General features: G+C 44.5%; 4 protein-coding genes across 7 annotated transcripts; 2 read left to right on the forward strand and 2 right to left on the reverse strand.

Annotated features, from left to right (window-relative positions):
• Window positions 1–8,954, reverse strand: vamp4 (vesicle-associated membrane protein 4). Of its 2 annotated transcripts, none has more exons than XM_076726304.1 (8): window positions 8,816–8,954; window positions 6,931–7,032; window positions 5,203–5,249; window positions 5,015–5,065; window positions 3,817–3,917; window positions 1,716–1,795; window positions 1,489–1,540; window positions 1–1,400 (listed from the first exon to the last, which is right to left on the reverse strand). In XM_076726304.1, the coding sequence occupies exons 2-8, from the start codon at window positions 6,994–6,996 to the stop codon at window positions 1,375–1,377; spliced, it is 423 nt and encodes a 140-aa protein (XP_076582419.1). In that variant the 5' UTR covers window positions 6,997–7,032; window positions 8,816–8,954; the 3' UTR covers window positions 1–1,374. The 2 variants fall into 2 exon arrangements, with proteins under 2 accessions (XP_076582419.1, XP_076582417.1); XM_076726302.1 differs by lacking the exon at window positions 8,816–8,954 and adding an exon at window positions 7,885–8,022.
• Window positions 7,895–10,707, forward strand: rangrf (RAN guanine nucleotide release factor). Of its 3 annotated transcripts, none has more exons than XM_076726300.1 (2): window positions 7,895–9,674; window positions 9,812–10,707. In XM_076726300.1, exon 2 carries the CDS (start codon window positions 9,831–9,833, stop codon window positions 10,404–10,406), a length of 576 nt encoding a protein of 191 aa, XP_076582415.1. In that variant the 5' UTR covers window positions 7,895–9,674; window positions 9,812–9,830; the 3' UTR covers window positions 10,407–10,707. The 3 variants fall into 3 exon arrangements, with proteins under 3 accessions (XP_076582415.1, XP_076582414.1, XP_076582416.1); XM_076726299.1 differs by having other exon boundaries at window positions 8,024–8,336; XM_076726301.1 differs by having other exon boundaries at window positions 9,013–9,666; window positions 9,812–10,693.
• A 3,132-nt stretch (window positions 10,708–13,839) lies between these two features.
• Window positions 13,840–15,661, reverse strand: itpa (inosine triphosphatase (nucleoside triphosphate pyrophosphatase)). The gene is made up of 8 exons (XM_076726591.1): window positions 15,581–15,661; window positions 15,282–15,339; window positions 15,142–15,206; window positions 14,980–15,053; window positions 14,860–14,891; window positions 14,628–14,740; window positions 14,424–14,500; window positions 13,840–14,212 (listed from the first exon to the last, which is right to left on the reverse strand). Exons 1-8 carry the CDS (start codon window positions 15,641–15,643, stop codon window positions 14,077–14,079), a joined length of 618 nt encoding a protein of 205 aa, XP_076582706.1. The 5' UTR covers window positions 15,644–15,661; the 3' UTR covers window positions 13,840–14,076.
• Window positions 15,662–15,804: 143 nt separating this feature from the next.
• Window positions 15,805–20,069, forward strand: mettl13 (methyltransferase 13, eEF1A lysine and N-terminal methyltransferase). Its single transcript, XM_076726281.1, has 9 exons — window positions 15,805–16,052; window positions 16,709–16,981; window positions 17,066–17,534; window positions 17,641–17,840; window positions 17,938–18,127; window positions 18,436–18,600; window positions 18,716–18,928; window positions 19,029–19,160; window positions 19,502–20,069. The coding sequence occupies exons 1-9, from the start codon at window positions 15,900–15,902 to the stop codon at window positions 19,792–19,794; spliced, it is 2,088 nt and encodes a 695-aa protein (XP_076582396.1). The 5' UTR covers window positions 15,805–15,899; the 3' UTR covers window positions 19,795–20,069.
• The last annotated feature ends 375 nt before the right edge of the window (window positions 20,070–20,444 follow it).

Genomic DNA, 20,444 nt, shown 5'->3' on the forward strand with positions numbered 1-20,444 from the left:
TGCCCTTTAAAACCAGTTTATTTCAGAGCAAAAACAGATCAATATATCACAGTCTTCCAATCCAATGCCAGAGTATTGTACATCATTACAGAATCAATATTTACAGCTAAAATAAATTACATTAAAAATAATAAAATGACAATGAAGAGTTGTATTATAAAGTTAATTAATCCAGACAAAACGACACCTAAGCTTGTTTCAAAGCTCACTTAAATTATCCCTCCTTGAATGTAACAGAGATGAACTGTGCCTTCGGTGGGAAATACCAGCATTCAAAGCATCAAGCTGAGCGACCAGCAACAAATTAGAACATAAAAACTGAAAAACGACAGAAAGCAGTATTAAAACCAAACAGAACCATGTGCAGAATGACAGACAGCTTAATGTCATGAGCAGGGAAGTCAGATAGCCGTGACCAAACCGGCCCAGAGCTCAGCACAACCCAGGAGGAAGGTGAGACGTTCGGGGTGCAGAGTGGCGAGGAGACATTCATAACCTGGATGTTTTGGTCTGACATGGTCCTGCTGTACAGTGTAAAATGCGACCAAGAGGCAGAGGGAATGGAAAAGCGGTGATTTATGGTGTAGAATGAGCCGGATGTTGTCTGAACGGATGGCCTTCCTTTCTAATCCCTCTTCACCTGCACTGATCAGTGAAACCATTTTCCTTTCAGAGAGCCTTCCTGATGATTAAAAGAAGCGGCCTTTGACGATGCACATGAACCTCAGATGTTCCCTCGCCTTGTGTTGTACAGCCGAGTGAAACGCTCCTTATTAAACGTTCTCATCCTCGGGCGGTGAGAGGAACAGCACACGAGGAATCATGGGTAGACATCTGAGGCTCATTCGCTAAATGTTAGAGCCCCGTTACAGGAGGCTGCTGCAGCAGATACAGACCAGCTAGTCGGCATGGATTCCCTGCCTTTACAGTATCTATATATATGATGGAATATGCACAACCTGGAGTTTCCCTCTTGTCAAGGCAAAGACAGGCCCTACATGTGATATGTATCATGGAATGGAGCACTCCTTCACATTGACTAGAGGGCTGAGAGTCAGCAGTTTTCTCCCAAACTGCGTTAAAATATCTCCCCAAATCTCCTGTGTTCCCTTTCTGTAGCTTAATTTCGAACCAAGGGATCAAACCGAGCCTTAGTACTGATCTCACGGCAGATTTATGTGGAAAAACCAATGATAAGATCTGTACTAAGGGCGAGCTGAGGCCAGATCTTAAAGGGTACACAGGCTGACACTGAAGAGGGTGTGGGAGGCGGGCTGGCGCCCCCTAGCGGAAGTGGAGAACTATGTGTGGAGAAGAGAGAGAGTGAGGAAGAGGAGGAAGAGAGGGGTTCTCTCCCGTCCTCCTCGTCGCAAACTAGCGATATCGCAGGATCACTGGAACTGAAAGAGAGAAAGAATATTTGATGAGAACCTCTGCACGTTAACCAAATGCAAACCAACGTGCCAGCGTGTTTGGTCAAATACTCACTGATGATAATGAGCAGGAGAGCGACGACTACCAAGGCAATAATCATCTTCATCTGTGGAAGAAACAACACACATCAAACACATTCCGCTCTGAACACCAGACGCCTCGGACATCAGCGTCTTTGCAAACAAATAAAGACACACGCTGAGGATGGCAAACGCTTGAACACACACACACACACACACACACACACACACACACACACGTTAAACAGACAGACGGCGCACCTTCATGTCTCTCCACCACATCCTCCTGTGCAGCTGTTTGGCTCGGCTACTGAAGGCAGACGCGTTGTCCGATAGGCTCTCTGGAGCGTCACGTGACCGCAGCACAGATGTGGACACGTGAGGACAAATGCAAAGTGGAGTAGAGGAGGGGGAAAAATAAAAAAGTTAATCACCGAGCAAACAATGAGCTAGCAAATGTTTTGATTATGATGTGGGATAAGGTGACTGAAACTGCTTGGCTCTGTGTTGTGCATGTGCAGTCACAAGGTGTTACAGTTATGTAAGCCTTAGCTCTGGTGGTGAGATCACTGCTATGAACATGTTTGTTTTTTTAAAACATTGGCACGAAACGTCGAACAAGCTGCCGAATTTATACACATTTGCTCAGATTTCCACCCCTCTGTCCTTGTCGTGATGTCCCTCTCCAGAACGCTCGCCCACACTGCTCTCTGTTTCTTGGATACTGTTGTTAACTTGATGTTTATGCATGCTAACAGGAAGGTTACAGCTCCCTAGCGTGCGGCGCTGTGCTTGTCCAAGCCCCCGTCCCTCCTCAGAGTCTTTGTGTCTGTCATGTGTCTGCTGTTTCCACGTCCACATGTCTGTTAACGACCTCTCGCTACTACAAAGAGAGGCGCTAAGACGAGGCTTCTGAGGAGATGCTTGTTAATCTGAGGGAATTTAACGACAGGTTCCCTGCACACGGGTCAGACAGCAAACTGCAAGTGTCAATCACAGGATCTTATATTGCTCACATAAAGACGCCTACTAAGGGCAACGTGAACTGCAGAGACACGCAACCAGCCCCACAAAGGACCACAGACCCACAAATACAGCAAAACTCAGACACACAAAGACTCGTGCAAACACAAACGTCCTCCAGATGTGCATCACCGTCTTGGTTGGCTAGTGGACATGATAGAGAGAAGAAGTTATGTAACATCTGAGTGGACGTCCCTGATGAGGCCTAATAGACAAGGCAAGAGACACGAGCGCTTCAGGCTCATCTCTTCATCCACGGAGGAGGAGGAGGAGGAGGAGGAGGAGGAGGAGGAGGAGGAGGAGGCCTGCGTGTGTCTTGTTGAAAGACTGAGTGAAACGGGGCGAGAGTTTCACACACCTGCGTGATACACGCCGAGCGAAAAGAAGAGCGGCGCTGTGTGAATGTGAGCGTGAGACCTGTCGAAAGGTTTCAGATACACACCTGGTAAAACACTAACACCTGGACATGTCATTAACAGCTTTACAGTGTGCCGAGTGTATTTACATGCAAGCCGCTGTTACCACGGTGCACCGTGCTGTTCGACTACCCCTCGACAAAGCTAACGTTTTGTTGATTTTTCTGCAAGTCAATTAATGGATTAGTCGATTGACAGAAAAATAATGGCCATCTATTTGCGAATTGTTTCATTTTTCATGCAGAAATGGCAAACATTTAGTGGTCCAAGCCTCTCAAACGACAGGATTTGATTATTTCATTTTAAATATATATAAAACAAACAGAATCTTTGGGTTTTAGACTGCTAGGTAAAAAAAAAAAACAAAAGAACAGCACATATGAAGATATCACCTGTCTGAGGGACTGAGGGAAATCCTATCAGCATTTTCCACTATTCACTGTAGCACGCAAACTACCTTTTATTTGATTAATCTAACAGACTGACAACGAAACTGTAAATACAACGCGTCCACTCAGTCAGTACACAGCACAGCTTCTTTGGGAAGGGATAATTTGTCGAGTCTTTCTCATTTGCAGAGCTAAAACAATTCTAAGTTTGCCTCACATGTGGGCAGGTTTGAGATCTCAGAGATTTCTAGTAACTTTGAATTCATACCCAAACCTTCATTACCCTGATTAACAAACACTTTTCTTCTAAAACAGATGCAGAATATGGAAATGTTTCCATTAGCAGGACCAAACGCTGGAATGAAACGAGGAACAATCCTCAGAGCCATGTGCAAACCATCTGTGAGCTACCTGAAACCAACCATTAAAACAAACCAGATTGATAAAACATTCCCTGTAGAGTTTGTGCTAACTTCATATCACCTTGTGTATGTGGATGTGCACAAAAACAGATGCTCTCCCAGCGTGACTCACCCGACTTGTCCTGCAGGTCGTCGAGACGCTCGCCCCTCTCTATCACCTTGGAGATGTTCTCCTGCATCACGTCGATCACCTCATCCACCTGCGACTGCACCCTGAGGGCATCAGAATTAGAAACAACAGACATGAATCAGAAATGATAAAAGGTCGGATTTGGCATGGATTTATCCTTTTTTTTGTTGTTGTTAACACACAACAGCACAAACACCTGTTTTTCCTAACAATATCCTCTTCTATATCGAGCCTTTCCCAGTTGGCAGGCCATAAAAAGCCTGTCAAAAGGTTTTACAGCCTCACTGTGATCTGCCAGCACCTGTTCTGTGTGTGCAGAATTGCATTCAAATCCTTGCTTTATGCACAGTACTCATACCTGAGCATGGCATGACCAGTCCAGATAACCCTTCAGTTACTCTTATTTAAAGGTACTTCAAAGCAATACTTCTTGGAGGGATGCAGGGTCAGCGGGAGGGAGGACATTGGCATAGAACTAAAAAAGGCGGACAGCCTAAGTGAGATACAAGACAAAGGAATCTGTTTCCTTTCACAAAAGATCACATTTTCCATTACCAGTGCGCTGATTGTCTCAGACAAGGGACTGCAGGAAATGATCAGTCATGGACACTGGAGCTCGATTGCACGTTGAACATTATTAAACATGCAAAAGCATCGCTGGAGCAAAAACACACCATCAGGAAGATGCATGGGCTGCCACAAACACACATAAACACACAGTGAGGACCTGACCTGACCGGGGGGGGGGGGGGGGGGGGGGGCTCAGGATCAGACACACACAGGGGTGAAGAGCCTGGGCAATGTACACACAACATTCCTGGATTCGGTAATGATGGCATCTGGTTTCATGTGTTCACAATGACAAACTGTCAGGAATGAAGAGTGTGGAGAAACAAGCCTGGGTGCCAGACGGTCTCAGCAATGCCCTCCTCTGCTCTGCGGCTGGTTCTGACTGGAGGTTCATGTGGAAACAGACTGCAGAGGGACTGGGACTTCTTGGGATGGTTACACAATAACGTGCACAGGCCGGCCTCTCTTACACAATCCGCTAACAACCTGCAGCTTCTGGTAAACATGACCAGCCATGGTTGCATAACACCAACACCAAAATTCAAGAGCGCTGGCAATACTGCTCTGACCTCTGGCTTTTAGATGTCATAAGGAATGTGTTTGTACTCACTGCTTCATTTTGTCATTCTGAGGTCCAAATCTGGGTCCTGTGGGCCCTCTCCTGGAAAACAAACATAAACAAAGCCAACGTTAACAATTTCATCTATGAATTTTCTCCTGGAACAATTCATCTGCTGTTGATTTTGCGCTGTAACAATCCAAATTAGCATTAGGGTTGCAACGGTATGAAAAACTCACAGAAAGAAGTCTTCCTCCTCATCAGAGTCCTCCTCCAGCAGGTTCCTCTGGAGAAGAGGAGAACGGTCAGAGGTCAGATAAACGTATGTCCTGGATATTGAACGACTTCTGTCTCTTAATCAGAGAACAGCCATGAGGGGAGATGAGACCACTGCAGGCAGAAAGATTTTACTGGTTCCTGGATAATTCTGGTTGCCTGATAACGACTTTGGGTGACGTCATCCTGCCACCTTCAGTATGTCATCGGTTTCTTGATTCTGGACTGCCAAGTTTAAAGGGCCAGAATTTAGTGGTTTAGCACTAGAAATTATTCTGAGAGAGTACATTCCTGGAACCCAAAACCAGTGCTATAGATATGAAACGTATATCACCAGATAGCTGCTGTACTGACTACTAGATGCTTTTTCTGTCTGTCTTGAGAAGGCAAATCCTCTGCTATTCCAGCGCACTTGAGGACGTACAGTAAAAGACTGTTGTTGCTCTGCCATTTTTCTTGCCAAACCCCAATAAAAACTCTTCCTCAACATCCAACTCTGACAACTCCAATCAGTTTGCTGAGAGGCCCACAATGAGACTTGAACAGAATCCAATTAAAAATGAGAGAGAAAGGTTTCCAGGATCTCAAGGTGGATTATCTAAAGAAATACACTGCCACGATCGTAATCATGTCTCAACCAACTGATGGCTTTATAGGGGCAGAAAGCAGCCTGTGTAAAATGCTATTCATAGAGATTTAGTGAGGACAGCAGCATTAAATTCTCACAGGAGAAGAACTGGAGCGAGTTGAGACTGGAAGAGTCTGTTACTGATTGGACGGCACACCGGAGGAATATACTCACTGCTGCTGGGAAAGAAAGGTCTGAGGATAGCAGGCATGGCATGCAGGCAGTGTGTTGTTCCTTGAGTTTAGGAGCTGCATTATTTACAGTGTGCAGAAGTATTTGAGCAGTAGTTCAGGTTAAATCTCCAATTTGTTAGTCATGGTTTTCACCTCTGCTCTGCCACTAAAAAGCGCTAAGAGAAGTAAAAGCTCTGGATGCTCTTAAATATTGACAGCTGCCAGCAAATGCTGTGCCAATGTCGACATCTTCTGTTCTTGTAAATAGAGTCATCTGCAAGAAAGCTGGGGGAACGGTGGCCATATGATCATAAAGAAGTTTATAAGTGGAGGCACTAACTCTGTCCTTCTGCACAACCTTTTTCTTTCTTTCCACTGTCTAGTATGGGAGACACATGGGAGAACTGGTAGCTATTATCAGAGGACAGGAGGTAGGGCTGTAAAAGGAAAGCATGGAAGATTGAAGGGAGCATTTAGTTATGCGAGTCTCCCCGTAAGCTTGGCTTTGATCCCGGTTCAACACAATAACAAGCAGGATTACACAGCGGAGACGGAGGCCTGAATAAAGTGAAGAGTCAGGAGAAGGACAGGGAAGGTGCAGGTGAGCGCGTGGGATGATCAGTTTGATGAGAACCAGACTTTTGGCCAGAGGACTGTCTTCCCTCCATCCTCTCTGAAATCCTCAGCTCCTTCAAACGTCCACTCTCTTCTGTATTTTTGACAACATTGGACATTTCAAACAAAATGCTCCAATACTTTCAACAACGCATATTTGCAATCATATGCATAACTGACAGCTTTCAGCCTCATTCAGATGACAGCACGCTGCCTTTTCCCATTCTGTACTCTGCTTCCCAAACACACCATCACTCCCTCCATCTGTGTCTCACCCTCTCGCTGCGAATGGATCCTGTGACCTCGTCGTCATTGAGGTGTCGTTTAAACTTGGGGGGCATGTTGTCTTCGGCCTGCTCCTCCCGATCTGGCTCCCTCTGTGGGACAGGAAGAGAAGCGGATCATCAGTTAGGCTCTGCAGCACTGTGAAAACATGGACAGCCGTCAACACACCTGCACCAAGCCACAAAGGACCTATTGCTCATAAGTGTTGCACATGACAGCCTGCTAAGAGAGAGTGCTCTAATATTGGTAGGTGGTTGTGAGTGATGAGACTTGCAGGCCTCAGCACAGCCAGGTCCTGCCTGGGAGCAGCACACGCAGAACAAAGCATTAAGTGTATGAACAGAGTGAGGCCCGAAATCTAAACTCGCTCAGTAACGACTGCATTAATGAGACTGGTCATGGTCAAGCAATCTGAGGAGGCCTCTGGTCCCGACACTTCCTGTCAAACAGCCTGACTTTGTTATTAGTCACACAGCAGATTTTGTTCATTTCCTCTGCAATCTAATATTTACCTCTGGAACATGTTATGAAAGCGGTTCTTCCATTGTGCCAGCTGTCTGTGAAAGGCTGTTTCATGCCTTTACAAAGTAATAAGAAATATGAAGGTAACCTACTACAATACTACCTTATATTTCTAGTGTGAGCAGGCATTCAGTCTCACTAGCTGTGAAAGGAAATGTCATCATATCTCTGTGTAAAAAAACCCACTGTTTCAGATGTGGAAAACATGCCTTTCTTCCAATTATACCCCCTCGAGTCTGTGTTTGGGTGTTACTTGTTCCAAACGGTGCGACAAAACACAACGGTGCCTCAATAAAGTGCCTCTGTGACACTGAACTAAACAACATGTGATCCTCAGGCCCTACAGTAACCACTGGGGGGGGGGGGGAACACAGCAGGCTCACACATACACACACCACCTCGCTCAATCCAACAATTTATACCATTGAATCCAGTTCAGTCGGACGCTGTGGCTTTCTCAGCAGCGTCCTTTTCTGGCAATGCGTTTGGAAAAAGGCCTTTCAGTGGCCGGGAGAGGAGCTTTCCAGTGAGCAGAGGAGAAGAGAAGAAGAGGACAGGGCTCTATCTGAAGCAGTGACGGCGTGAAGAGACACAGAAAGAGAAATGAGAAGAGAAGTCTAACATGTTAAGGTGGCAGAAGGGCGGCTTGAGGAAACTAGTCTACTTCAAAGAGGAATTTTAAAGCTGCAATCCAGAAAAACAATATTTGAATCCATAGCAAAGCTGTGATTTATAACTGAAAACGACATTGTGATGTCAGGTTTGGACAAAAGAGCTGAGTCAACTGCATCATGATAACCACAAGCCAGGACTGAAGACTGTGGATGATCACGATCAATTTATGGATTGCTACTTTGAGCAAATACAAAGAGGAGTATGCAACACAAAGCCTAATCAATTTCTGAGAAGGGAGGAAAGCAAGATGATGTGTTCACTGACTCTGAAGCTAGCTATAGTAGCTTTTAAAGTGCCATTTATTTAGCTACTATCATTTTGTCTTTGGGGTCTGAAAAGGACTGTTTAAAGGAGCCAGTGCTGAATACACATCTCTGGAGCACAGCTGGTGTCAGGAATAGAAATTATAATCACAGCCGCTGACAACTGATGCTAGTTGATGTTTGTTAGCCAAAATGTACACACGTTACTTAGGCTACGTCAGACTAGCGTTGTCTATCACACTTTATTCATTAGCATACATTACAACGCCACAGTAATTTTACTGACAAGGGACTAACGTAAACGCCGATATAGCTAGCTCATAGCTACGTTAGCTATGTCGACAGGCCGCTTGGTTCTTTGACAAATTTAGCTACCCGGTTAAGCTAAGCTAAGGATGCTAACGCGGCTAGCTACCTGCTGTTTCCCCTCAAGCTCCGGTGCTCGATGATGGCGAACACAAACACACAGAGAGTCTGGTAGTGGTTACTCCGGGGTTTTCAGTGTTCGAGGTGGCTTCACAATTTTGTGATTTTTCTGTCAAATGTTGTCCGGACGATGAGGCAGGATTGTCATTGTGGATGCTAGCGGTCCGCTTGTCTCTTCTCCGTTTGAATCAGCTGACCAGGAAATGAACACAAACAGCTGGAGGAGGAGAGGGACGGCTGCAGATGTGTCACAGCGTGGGCAAATATCTATATTTAATCGTGATTTTCATTCTTAATGCAGCAAATATTCCGATTCTCTAAAGAAATACATTGTTTTGGCACCAGGTCACTCTGAATAAATGCACATATGTAAATTAGAATAAATCATTTTCTTTGTAGAGTTTACATATCAAAATTATTATTAGAAATAAAACTACCCAACATTGTGTCAAGGTAAGTAAAACAATTCTTTACAGAAGCTAACTTTAAGAGTTCTCAAATATTATAATTGATAATATACCACCAGAACCATTTTTCTGTGTAAGTACTTTTGATACTTTAAACACAGGTTGCAGGAAGTCTAATACTTATGTATTTTTATTTAAGTGGTTTTTGAACTGTGGAGCTTTTATTCGAAATGCAGGATTTCAACGCAGTTTGTACGTTGTTTTATTTTTACTTTACTTTGGTCAAATTTGAGTAGTTTTTCAGCGCTGCTTGTTTTAGGGTGTATTTCTGTCTTACCTATAGATGGCAGCAGTGCGCCTGCCATGACTCTAGCGTGCCTAAAATTTGATGGGGAGAAGAAGAGCATAAACTTTTACCGGAAGAGAGCGTTGGGTTAGTTGGTGAGCTAGTTGTCTGTCACGCTGCATTTACAGATATATTATTACGACTTCTTGGATTATTATTATTATTTTAACAGACGGTGTTTCTGTTATAGCGTTTAGTTAAAAACACACTGTGTTTGCTGCTGTTCCTCCAGAGCTGCTCGCTGTGCTCACATGGAGATGCAGGGTGCTGCTCAGGCTCATCCTCTGTTCGGAGGAGCGCTGTCAGCCGTCCTCCCTCACAGCACCACAGACGTCAGTGAGCTGAGGGAGATCCCGGACAACCAGGAGGTGTTTGCCCACGCACACACCGACCAGAGCCTGATCGTGGAGCTGGTGGAGTACCAGGGTCAGGTGGCAGACCAGGACGCCGCCAGATATCACTTTGAAGACATAGCAGGCAGTAACAAAGCTCTAGAGCCAGGTGCTTTTGAAGTGACCAATGTTGTGACCCTGTCCAAATCTGAGCTGTCCCTGTCAGACTGCAGCTGTGCCTGGATGCTGACTGGGACGCAGTGTGTATCTAAATTCAACGAAGAAGCGAGGAATACAGTGACCCTTCACCTGGGCCTGTTCCGTTTGCCACAGTTCTCCACAGATGTCCTGATAACCTTCAACGACCCGCAGAGCATCAGCCCGGACAGCAGCAGTGCTGCGTCAGTGGGGACACACAGGGAGCCATGGACGGTGCAGGACTTCCAGCGTTTGTTGCAGACTCTGACTCTGCACAACCCAGGGCTGTTTGGCTAGAATGGCTACTTTCTCAACATGGGACCTCTCCTGATTACAGATTTAGTCACAGGAACATTTAAACATATTAGGACTGTGTTTATCCTGGACCTAATGCGAATTTGGCCTGCTGCATGCTTTGGCTTCCAAGCTAAAAGTTTTGCAATACGTTCCTGCTTGCATTGGTTCTGTCCCTGTCGTGACAGCAAGGAATAATGTTCTGTTCTGCTTTTGATGTTGACAACTAAAGATGAACTAAAAACCAAACATCTGGTAATGAGAAGAGAGTTTTGTCATAATAAATGTTTTGGATGAAAAATTTCAGACTAGTTCAGTATTTTTTTGATCACCTGATTAAGATTTATTTGTAGGTTGAAGACGTTCTAAAGCCCATAATCTCAGATATCAGATTAACACTGTCTCATTGTTTGATGCAAAGGTATACACCTGAGAGAAATGTGGGATTCAAATGTCATAGACATGCAAATTTGTTTCCCACCATATTCCCCTTTGCCCACCTATTACCTCCTTCCTCACTTATGTCTCTCTTCCTTTGTTTTGCTCCAAAATTCTGCCACCATCCTTCAGCGTCCTCTTATGCTTACACATGTCGATACAAACAGCTAACAGAGAGCAGAACCGCATCTGTAATGCACAACCTTCATCTTGCAGGACCACAAAATATTCACTTGCTAACACCAAACATGTGCACCACTGCTAAAAAACTCCGTATTATTCACTGCATGAAGAAAATGAAAACATATGAGTAATGGCAAATGTCAAAGTGGAGGCCAGAAGGTTAAAGGTGAATTGAGACTTCTCCCTCTGGAGAAGTTAAAATGCAGCTAATATTCATAAAGCCTTCAGTGTCTTCAGTGGGACTTGAGTTTGGTCATAAACTGAAAATTGAGAGGACGAGTCCCAGCAGGAATATGTATTAGGTCAACTGTTTCCATCATTCACTGCAAAGGCCTCATGGTGGAGTCATTCATTAGCCTGAACCTTGAAAAACCCTGGAAAGACTTCATTCAAGGGTGAATTTGGTGAAACACAAAATTTATGGAATGGAAATTGACCCTCATTAATTGCTGCTCTAAAGCTAAAACCAGCCCTTTCGGATTTGAGAGTCTTAAGTCACACAATAATGCAACAGAGGCTGTTTTCTTCGGCTATTTGAAGAAAAAATGTTTTGACCTGAGTGTGCTGTTCAATGAAACTCACCAGACTGAGGGAATTCAGGTAAACCTTGCATAACAAATAAGAGGAAGTACAGTCTGTCTCCCCAAAGCCACATCAAACCCTCCCCATCCTCTGGTGCAATCATGAAGGATTAAGATCTCATAAAGTCAGGCATCCTTTCCTCTCAGTGATCCCAGTGTAGCACATTCCTTCTTTAACCACAACAGCAAAACCTCTTTCTGACTGCCTTGGATAAACATGCTGTTATTGGTTCTCTTTTCCAAAAACATCCTGTCTTTCAGACCTGATGCAGGTTTTTGGAACCTCCTAGGCATCTGTCTCAAAGGTCATGTCAGGAGACAATCCTTGAAGGATTATGGCCTTTTCCAGGTCCTGAACACAGCCGTTTACAGAGTAGCTACTGGGTTACTACAGTGCAGTGGTCTCAAATGTTTTAGCCCGTGATACTGGTCACATGCTTGTGCACAGACAGAGTGTTGAACAAGAGAATGACTGTCTCTTTCTGCTTTCCATTTCACTGATTATTTTATGGCTTTACCACTTTGGATGTCAAAATACCCAGGATGAGCAAAAAAAAAAAAAAAAGCACAAAAACATTGAAAAGTGCAAGAAGTGCCATCACACGCATCAAGATGAACCTGTCGAAATGATTAAAAAAAATGATCAATGATCGTCACTGATACAAATGTACACAGTAAAATAAGCTTCTCTTGGCTTTGGAACCACAATGTTGCAAAAGATTAAATTTTGGGCAAAAATGCCAGAATAATTGTTGTTATTTGTGAGAGAAACATCAAATCCTGTCTTATCTAAACGGTGCATATATATGAAATTTAAAAAAGGATATTTGTCATACAGTAGTAGGTGGGTAGTTTGAACTTGGGCATGTGGTACTAGAGATGTTCCAGGCGTCAGTTCAGGATGACATGTTGACTTCAGTGCTGTACAAAGGAGAAAAGGCCTTCAGGAGAATTACTGCTGTCGTGAATGGAGTTCTAACAATTCCAATCCCTTCCCTGGCCGACGCTGTGCATCCTAAACCTTTTAAGTTCTCAGAAATGCAAACTGTTTGGGCAGGATCTTCTCCCTGCTGAACACTGCAGCACTGACAGTAACTGTGTTGACTTTGAGTCACAGAGGAGAAAGGAGGGAATTCTTCATACCGATGTCTTTGACCTCCAGTGACCTGAAGTCTGGCACACATCTACCATGTTCTGGTAAAGAACTTGTCTGACAGGTGAACTGAAGTGTCCCTGATGAAGACAAATACAGCTTTCCTTTTCCTTCTCACAACAACTTGCTGCTTCCTGGCAAGTCCCAAAACAAAACTAGAGGTCTGAGCAAACAGGGCTGTCCAGTCATCAAGCAACCTAAAGCGCCATTTTTCTGAAGAAATGTCACGTTTACTGGCTGAATATTATTATCATCAATAACCGGATGCACAAGTTTCCCTGTACATCATTAGAAAAGTTGCAGATAATGAACAGTGGTGGAGGAAGTATTCAGGTCTTTTAAAAGTACTTGTTCTGGAAATGTAGAAGAGTAAACTGCTTTTAAATTGCAGTAGACTAGAAGCATGAAGTAGCATTAATGCAAATAGTCACGTAAAGTACAGGCACCTTAAAATTTTACTCATATACAGTACTTGAGTAAATATGGTCACGTTCTTCCCACCACTGACAATGAATACATACATGAGGAAATAAGTGCCATTAAATCTGTGTAGACGAAATATTTGGTAAAACACACAAAATAACTTAATGCCATTTTACTGTTGACATTAGTTGCTTCTACTATTTTCTGGTCTCGCTCAGAGGATGTGTGTATTCGTGCATGTGTGACATTTTCAGTACATCTGGGAGGAATCAGTCACAGGTGTATGCATAGTTCCTGCTCAGAGACTTGCAGCTCCAGGGTCATTTATTACCCAAACTCCCTTGTTATCACGGTTGTGTTCATACTGGAAGACCCCCTCCTCCAGGAGCCAGTCTGCTGCTCTCATCAGGATCCCGGAGCTTCTCTTTTTTCATAATTTATGCTCCTCTCCAAGTCCACCTTTGTCAGTCCTGGGAAGGATAAACTCAAAAGCTTGTCTGTGAGTATCCACTGTGGAACAATGAAACAAAGCCTCGCAACAATTTCCGCTGTCTTTCCATATCACAGGGGATATTTTTAAAGGTCAATTCCTGAGAACTGCAACCACTGACACATGAAAATCTTTACTAAGAATAATAATGGCAGAGGGAATTTGTTTAAAAATGGGCAAAATGTTTATTGAAAATAAGGGAAAACCGATATTAAGCGGCACCATTTCCACTGCAGATTCTACTGGTAAACATTGTGATCACAAATCTGACCCAACATTAAAACATCTCTTAGTCATAAAGAGTCATATAGGAGTGTCCTCTGCATTGTCAAATCCAATCCAGTGACTTGAGTTTGATACATTTCACTACAGATTCAGAAGCTGATGTCAGCCTAAAATGACTCTTTAATCCTCCTCCTTCTTCTTCTTCTTGCTCTGTGGTGAGGTATTGTTGGTTTGAGAGAAGTGCTCAGACATGGCAGCCAGTGCCCGGTAGCGGTGAGATATAGAATTCTTCACTTCTTTTGGCAGTTCGGCGTAGCTGCAGATGAGAGAGAAGTGGTCAATAGTCAGTAAAGACATGTTTGGCATTATAGTGATAAATAATCTCTGATGAGCAGCTTTCAAGTGAAAGGAATCATAACTGTGATGCATTTTGTTGTATGAACTAATCTGCAATGCTCATTTCTTCACTGAAAGCAAAGTGTGTTGACCTCTGGCTCCCCCTTGTGGTACAAACAGGAAATGCTTACGTTTTGTCATATCCCGCAGGCTGGAAACAGGGATCCCATCCAAAGTCTCGAGGTCCCCTGGGTTCCACAATGTGTCCCTTAAAATATAAAGAGAAAGAGTGAATATGATATAAAACACACACACACACACACACACACACACACACACACACACACACACACACACACAAGCAAACACCGAGCCCTTTTGTGAGAGATCCTGACCTCTGTTTTCCCTCTAAAGAGCTGCACTGGTTCATCTTTCCCCGCAGAGAAAGCAAAGGTGCAGAGAGCCCACGCTGATTTATCTTCAAACCCAGCTAGGAGTTTGTACAAGCCTGCAACAAAATATTTAACAAGATTAGTGATGCTGGAAAGCTCACTTCACTTTTTGTACCCATCTCTAAATATCTCTGTTAAAATATCTCAGCTGCGTTTCATCGAGTACCACACGTACCTTCTGGTTTGAGTTTATCCAGGAACCATTTTCTACAAAAACAAAGTTGAATTGTAATTATTACTGTTCATTACTGCTCTTAAAGATAAAATGGCTCAATGTAAAAGTTATTATACTAACATGTAAGGTCCGGGTAGGCCTCCCAAAGCATTGAAACACAGACATGTGTCCTCTACTACGACCGGTCCATCAATCTGAGGGAGAAAACGAATAAAACATCAATTTCAATCATTCATCTGTACATACAGAATATTTACTTGCATGACAGTGTAGTTATTGTACCTGCCGTGCAGCCTCCTTACACTTCTGTATGGAAATCTCATCTGGCTCTCCTTGGTATTCAGGCACTGCACAAAGAAACAGGTGAGCGATTATTACATGAAAACATTTATTCTACTGGTGGTCTCTCTTTTCATACTTACGGTCGATCTTTTTTGACACTAGTTTGTAGGGAAACTTGTCTCCCAGGATCTGAATGACCTGATGGATGTGAGCAAAAGAGAGAGTCAAGTATAAATGTTGCAGGACTGATTTTTAACAAATGAAAGAAGACAGGTCTGGATTCAACTGAAGCTCATGTTCACCGGCTATAGTGAGCGAGTACGAACAGGAACAGGATAAAGGCAATGAGTGAACAAGCATCTTGCCTCAAACGGTCTAAACTGTAAAGCATGTTCATAAGTGTATAATCTCTCTCAGGCATTAAATGTTTGACTCTTACCTCTTCGAGTTTTTTTGCGTTTCCAGTCACGAAGACCACTGACCTGCCTGCTGGCACTGCCATGATTAAAGTCACCCGGACGACTAACAACACTGGACCGAATTCTTCCGGCTCAGCAACAGCCAATAAAATCCGATCTGAGAGTTTGGGCGAATCACAGAGCAGTATGTAGCTCCGACTTCCAAAAAATCGTCCAATCAGCGAGCGGTACTGCCAGCAATGTTGTCCGGCTTGAAAAGAGCGAGTGCCATGTGGCGAAGTGGCTGTAAACAGTGTCTGTCAGTGAAAACGTAAACGTTTTGAGCTTTTGTAGCAGACAATGAGTCTTTTACCTCGCACCTCCGATGAGTTCAGCTCCGCAGAGTACTGGGAGAGATTCTTTAAGAGGCGCGGAGAGAAGGCTTTTGAGTGGTATGGAGACTACAACAAACTGTGCGGCGTGCTGCATAAATACATCAAAGTCCAGCATAAGGTAAAATACCTCGTTGTGCAGGATATGGGGTGCATTTAAATACAGCAGAAGCAACTTGTGTTGACATTTAGCCCAATTTTGGCATCTTCATTCACTTCCGCTATTTTTAAAATATATTCTTATTCTGAATTTGAAGCAGCAACACGTTTCAAACAAGTTGGGACAGCAGCAGCAACAGACTAGGAAAGTTGTGGAATGCTCCAAAAACACCTGTTTGGAACATTCCACAGGTAAACAGGTTGATTGGTAACAGGTGATAGTATCACGATCATGTATGAAAGGGGCATCCTGGAAAGTCTCAGTCGTTCACACGCGAGGATGAAGCGAGGTTCACCACTTTGTGAACACATGACTGTACAAAGAATATTACTGCAAGGACTCAGGAACACTTCATGACTGCATTCTGGTTTATTTGTGTTTTGCATACCGTCCCAACGTTTATGGAATCAGGGTTGTAAATGAAGTGGAGTGAAAACTCCAATATTTTGCAATTAATTGTTGTGGATTAAAAATACAATGTAACATAAAACGGACACACTCAACTACGGCACAAATACCTCAAAACTATACTTGTAGTACTCCGATAAATGTGCTTAATTATTTTCCAACGCTGCCAATGACAATAACGGATTAATTAACGGTGCACTGTCCTTCAGGTGTTGGTGGTCGGTTGTGGTAACTCTGAGCTGAGTGAACAGCTTTATGACGTTGGCTACAAACATCTAACTAATATTGACATCAGCGAGACAGTGGTGACCCATATGAACCAGCGAAATGCCGAGCGCCGGCCGGGCCTCACCTTCCAGCAGGTGGATGCTACACAAACTCCATATGAGGATGCCAGCTACCAGGCTGCTCTGGATAAGGGCACACTGGATGCCATGGCATCAGAAGAAGAGGGAGCGCTGGCCAGGAACATGCTCACTGAGGTGAGAGACGAATGGATCAGGGTGTGAACAGACCATATCTTTCTTTCCCTCAGTTGGTACACAATGGCTTTCTTGTGTCTGCAGGTGGGCCGTGTGCTCAGTGTCGGCGGCCGCTATGTCTGTGTGACGCTGGCTCAGGAGAGTGTCATCAAGTTGGCTGTGGAGCACTTTGTTCAGCTGGGATGGGCGGTGAGGCTCCACTGTCTGCAGGAGGAAAGTGGGAATGAAGAGGACTCCTTTGCTCTGCCTGTCTTTGTTCTGGTCTGCACCAAGTTTCGCCAGCCTATGCCCACGCCTATTCTGGAGATGTGTCTTGGAGAAGATGGAGCCCCTACTCGTCTCACACAGGTGGCAGAGCTGCTGTCGGCTGTGAGGGAGCATCAGGCTTACTCCGTCTTGAAAAAGAGGCTCCGAACAGGCACCGACTCCAGCTCGAGCCCCTCACTCACCCTCTGCCACGCCAAGACTGGCCAACCCAGATACACTCTCACAGTACAAGATTGTCCCCCGGGCGCCAAGGTGCCACGATCAAACCAGTTTGCGATTTTCATTGGTGAGCTCTGCTCTTATCTCATCATGTTTCTGCTTTTCTATTTAAGTGACACTGGTTGAATTTTGTTCTTATTTATTATTTTTCCCCCCTCTCCTTATCCTATCAGTGCCTCAAGGCAGTGAGACAGCTTGGCAGTACAGCTCCAGTGAGGGTCAGAAGCAGCTGGCAGCCAGTGCAAACTTTCGGCGTCTGGTTATTGTGGCAATGCACAGGAATCAGGAGTATGAAGACATGCAGGCTGTCCAGTCAGAACTCTCACCAATGGTGATGGACCTGGCTCCCCCGGGTATACCAGCAAACCAGCAGGTGAATGCACACAAGTATTCCTTTTAGAGATGTATAAAACAGTTTGTGTCACAAATGTGCGTTGGTGTAATCATTTGAGCTTTCTGTCCCCTCTCAGGTGCCGTTTCTGTCAGTTGGAGGTGACCTGGGCTGGCGAGAGGAGGTCAGCAGGGGTGTGAGCGAGCTGAGCGGCGATTACTGCGTGGAGAATGTCAGAGGAGAAGATGGAGAACTGTATCGGAGACTTGTTTTCCTGTCTAATAGTGCCCTCGTCCAGTCAGAGAGTCGCCTTGTCTCTTCAAATGCTGGTCAGTTCTTTTTCCTTGTTCACCCTAATTTTTGTGCTCTTTTATTTACGTTAAACAATATATTAACCAATGAAGCAATACCAATAATGCATATACTTATATGTTTTCTTAAATGAGCATACACCCATGAAACAAACAACAAATATCAACAAAAAAGAAAATAAAACAGTAAAAAACAATGAAAAGGAGATGATGAAACAAACAAAAAAGGTTGTTTTATAGACAGTCTATAATACTCTAATGTTACAATAGTTTGTTATAACGTAGATGTAGATTGGTGAAATCAATGAATGTTAACGTCCCTGCAGTTTCCAGTAACAAGAAGAAAAGCAAAAAGAAGGTCAAGCCAACAGCAGCTCCAACAACATCTTCAGCCTCTCTGTCGGTGGACAGTGGCTTCCTCTGCTGCGCTCACCATGAAGTGATGGTGGCTGGCCTCGCCATGCTCGGGGTGGGCACGCCACAGAACAAAGGTCAGTTCACACCTGTTTTGTGCAGTCTTTCTGATGGGGTAGAGGAATGTGGTGGGAGGAAATACTGACTAAACAGCCACAGTGATTGAGCTTTGCCCTCCATCTTCCATCTCAGATGCCCCCGTGTCAGTGCTCCTGGTGGGGCTCGGTGGAGGAGGCCTGCCTCAGTTTCTACGGGACTTTGTGCCCAATGTTACAGTTGAGGTTGTAGAACTAGACCCTGTTGTGATGGAGGTGGCGAAGGAATGGTTCGGGTTCCGACCAGATGATCGGCTGACTGTCACTATCGGGGACGGCCTTGAACGCATCTGTGCCCTGGAGAAAGAGGGTGAGTGACGGAGTCGAAAGAGAGGGCAGTTAAAAGTAAGGCCAGTGAGTATATGAATACATTCAAGAAGTGACCGTGGCTTTATCTTTTTTCTCTGTAGGTGGCCGTTTGTTTGATGCCATCATGTTCGACGTTGACAATAAAGACAGTACTGTGGGTATGAGCTGTCCTCCTGCTGCCTTTGTAGAACCCTCGATCCTGCAGAAAGTCTGCAGCCTGCTGACCCCCAGAGGTACAGTATTTTTACCAGTTCAGTTACAATTACAATTCGTCATTTGACGCTTTCATCCAAAGCGACAAACATATGAATTCATACACCGATGGCACTGCATTGCCATGCCATTGCCACTGCCGAGGCAAGGGATCGAACCACCAACCCCCTGACCAGTCGACCGCCCTACCTCTGAATCACAGCCACCCAGTTCATTTCCCTCAAGCTGCTGGGATCTGTCATGTTTTCTATAAAATAATAATGACAATAAATGTATGTATTTATTAATAGCTACTTAATGTCGTTGTAGTTGTGTGTTTCATCTACATGTATTCTCTCCTCTTTCTTCCTCTTCGGACCAGGTGTATTCATACTGAACCTCGTGTGCCGCAACATGGCCTTGAGGAAAAGCGTGTTGGAGCGTGTGAGCGCCATGTTTCCCACCGTCCTCTCGAGGAAGATCGAAGGGGAGGTCAACGAAGTCCTTCTGTGCTCCCGTGGTGACAATGAGACACCGGACGCTGCTCGTATCCTTCCATCCCTGAACAAAGCAGCCAAGAGTCTGCAGAGCGCGCTGTGCTCGAACAGGACTGGAACCAACAGCAGCCCACATATAGACGTCGCAGAGTTGTTGAAAGACCTGAAAGTAGAGTAAAGTTCGTGTGCCAACACAGGGGATGAGAGTGAATCATGTGTTGAGACTGAGATAATGTGGTGAAGGTACTGACATATGAGCGTGTTGGCTTTTCCATTCAGTGCAATGTAATGAATATGATGTATGACATACACAATCACAAGTAAAGAGCATTTTATGTTTAAATCCCCATGTGTTGCTGCTACAAAATCAAATCCCCAGTGCTGTTAGACATTTGTGCATTATTTTAATTATTATTATTATTTCACCATTAAATGTAGCCTTGATTGACTTCATGACTTGCTTCAGGTCTCCAGTGTACTACACGGTGCACTCCCTCACTGCCAAAGAATCCAGCCGTGTTATTTACAGTAGATGAATCTTCCACCCTGGTTCTAGTTGCAGTGTTTATATGGCTGCACTGGAGCCCTGCCCTCACTGGATGTGTGGGATTTTAAATAGCTGTCTCTAGAGGAGGGGACGCTCGCATGGTGCCTGATAAGTCGGGCTGCTTTCAGAATTGGCCATGAAGTTTGTCTGTCTTCTGCTTAAAGGGGCTTGCCGAGTTAAACGTTGAGATTTGTGCGCATGCGCAGAAACTTTGATTCCGTTAGCTGTCAGTAGAATGTTTTCCTCTTATCTATGGACCAAACTCAACGCGGCGACCAGCG

The sequence above is a fragment of the Chaetodon auriga genome, chromosome 3 (genome assembly GCF_051107435.1).
Source record: "Chaetodon auriga isolate fChaAug3 chromosome 3, fChaAug3.hap1, whole genome shotgun sequence".
In the NCBI taxonomy this organism is placed as follows: Eukaryota; Metazoa; Chordata; class Actinopteri; order Chaetodontiformes; family Chaetodontidae; genus Chaetodon; species Chaetodon auriga.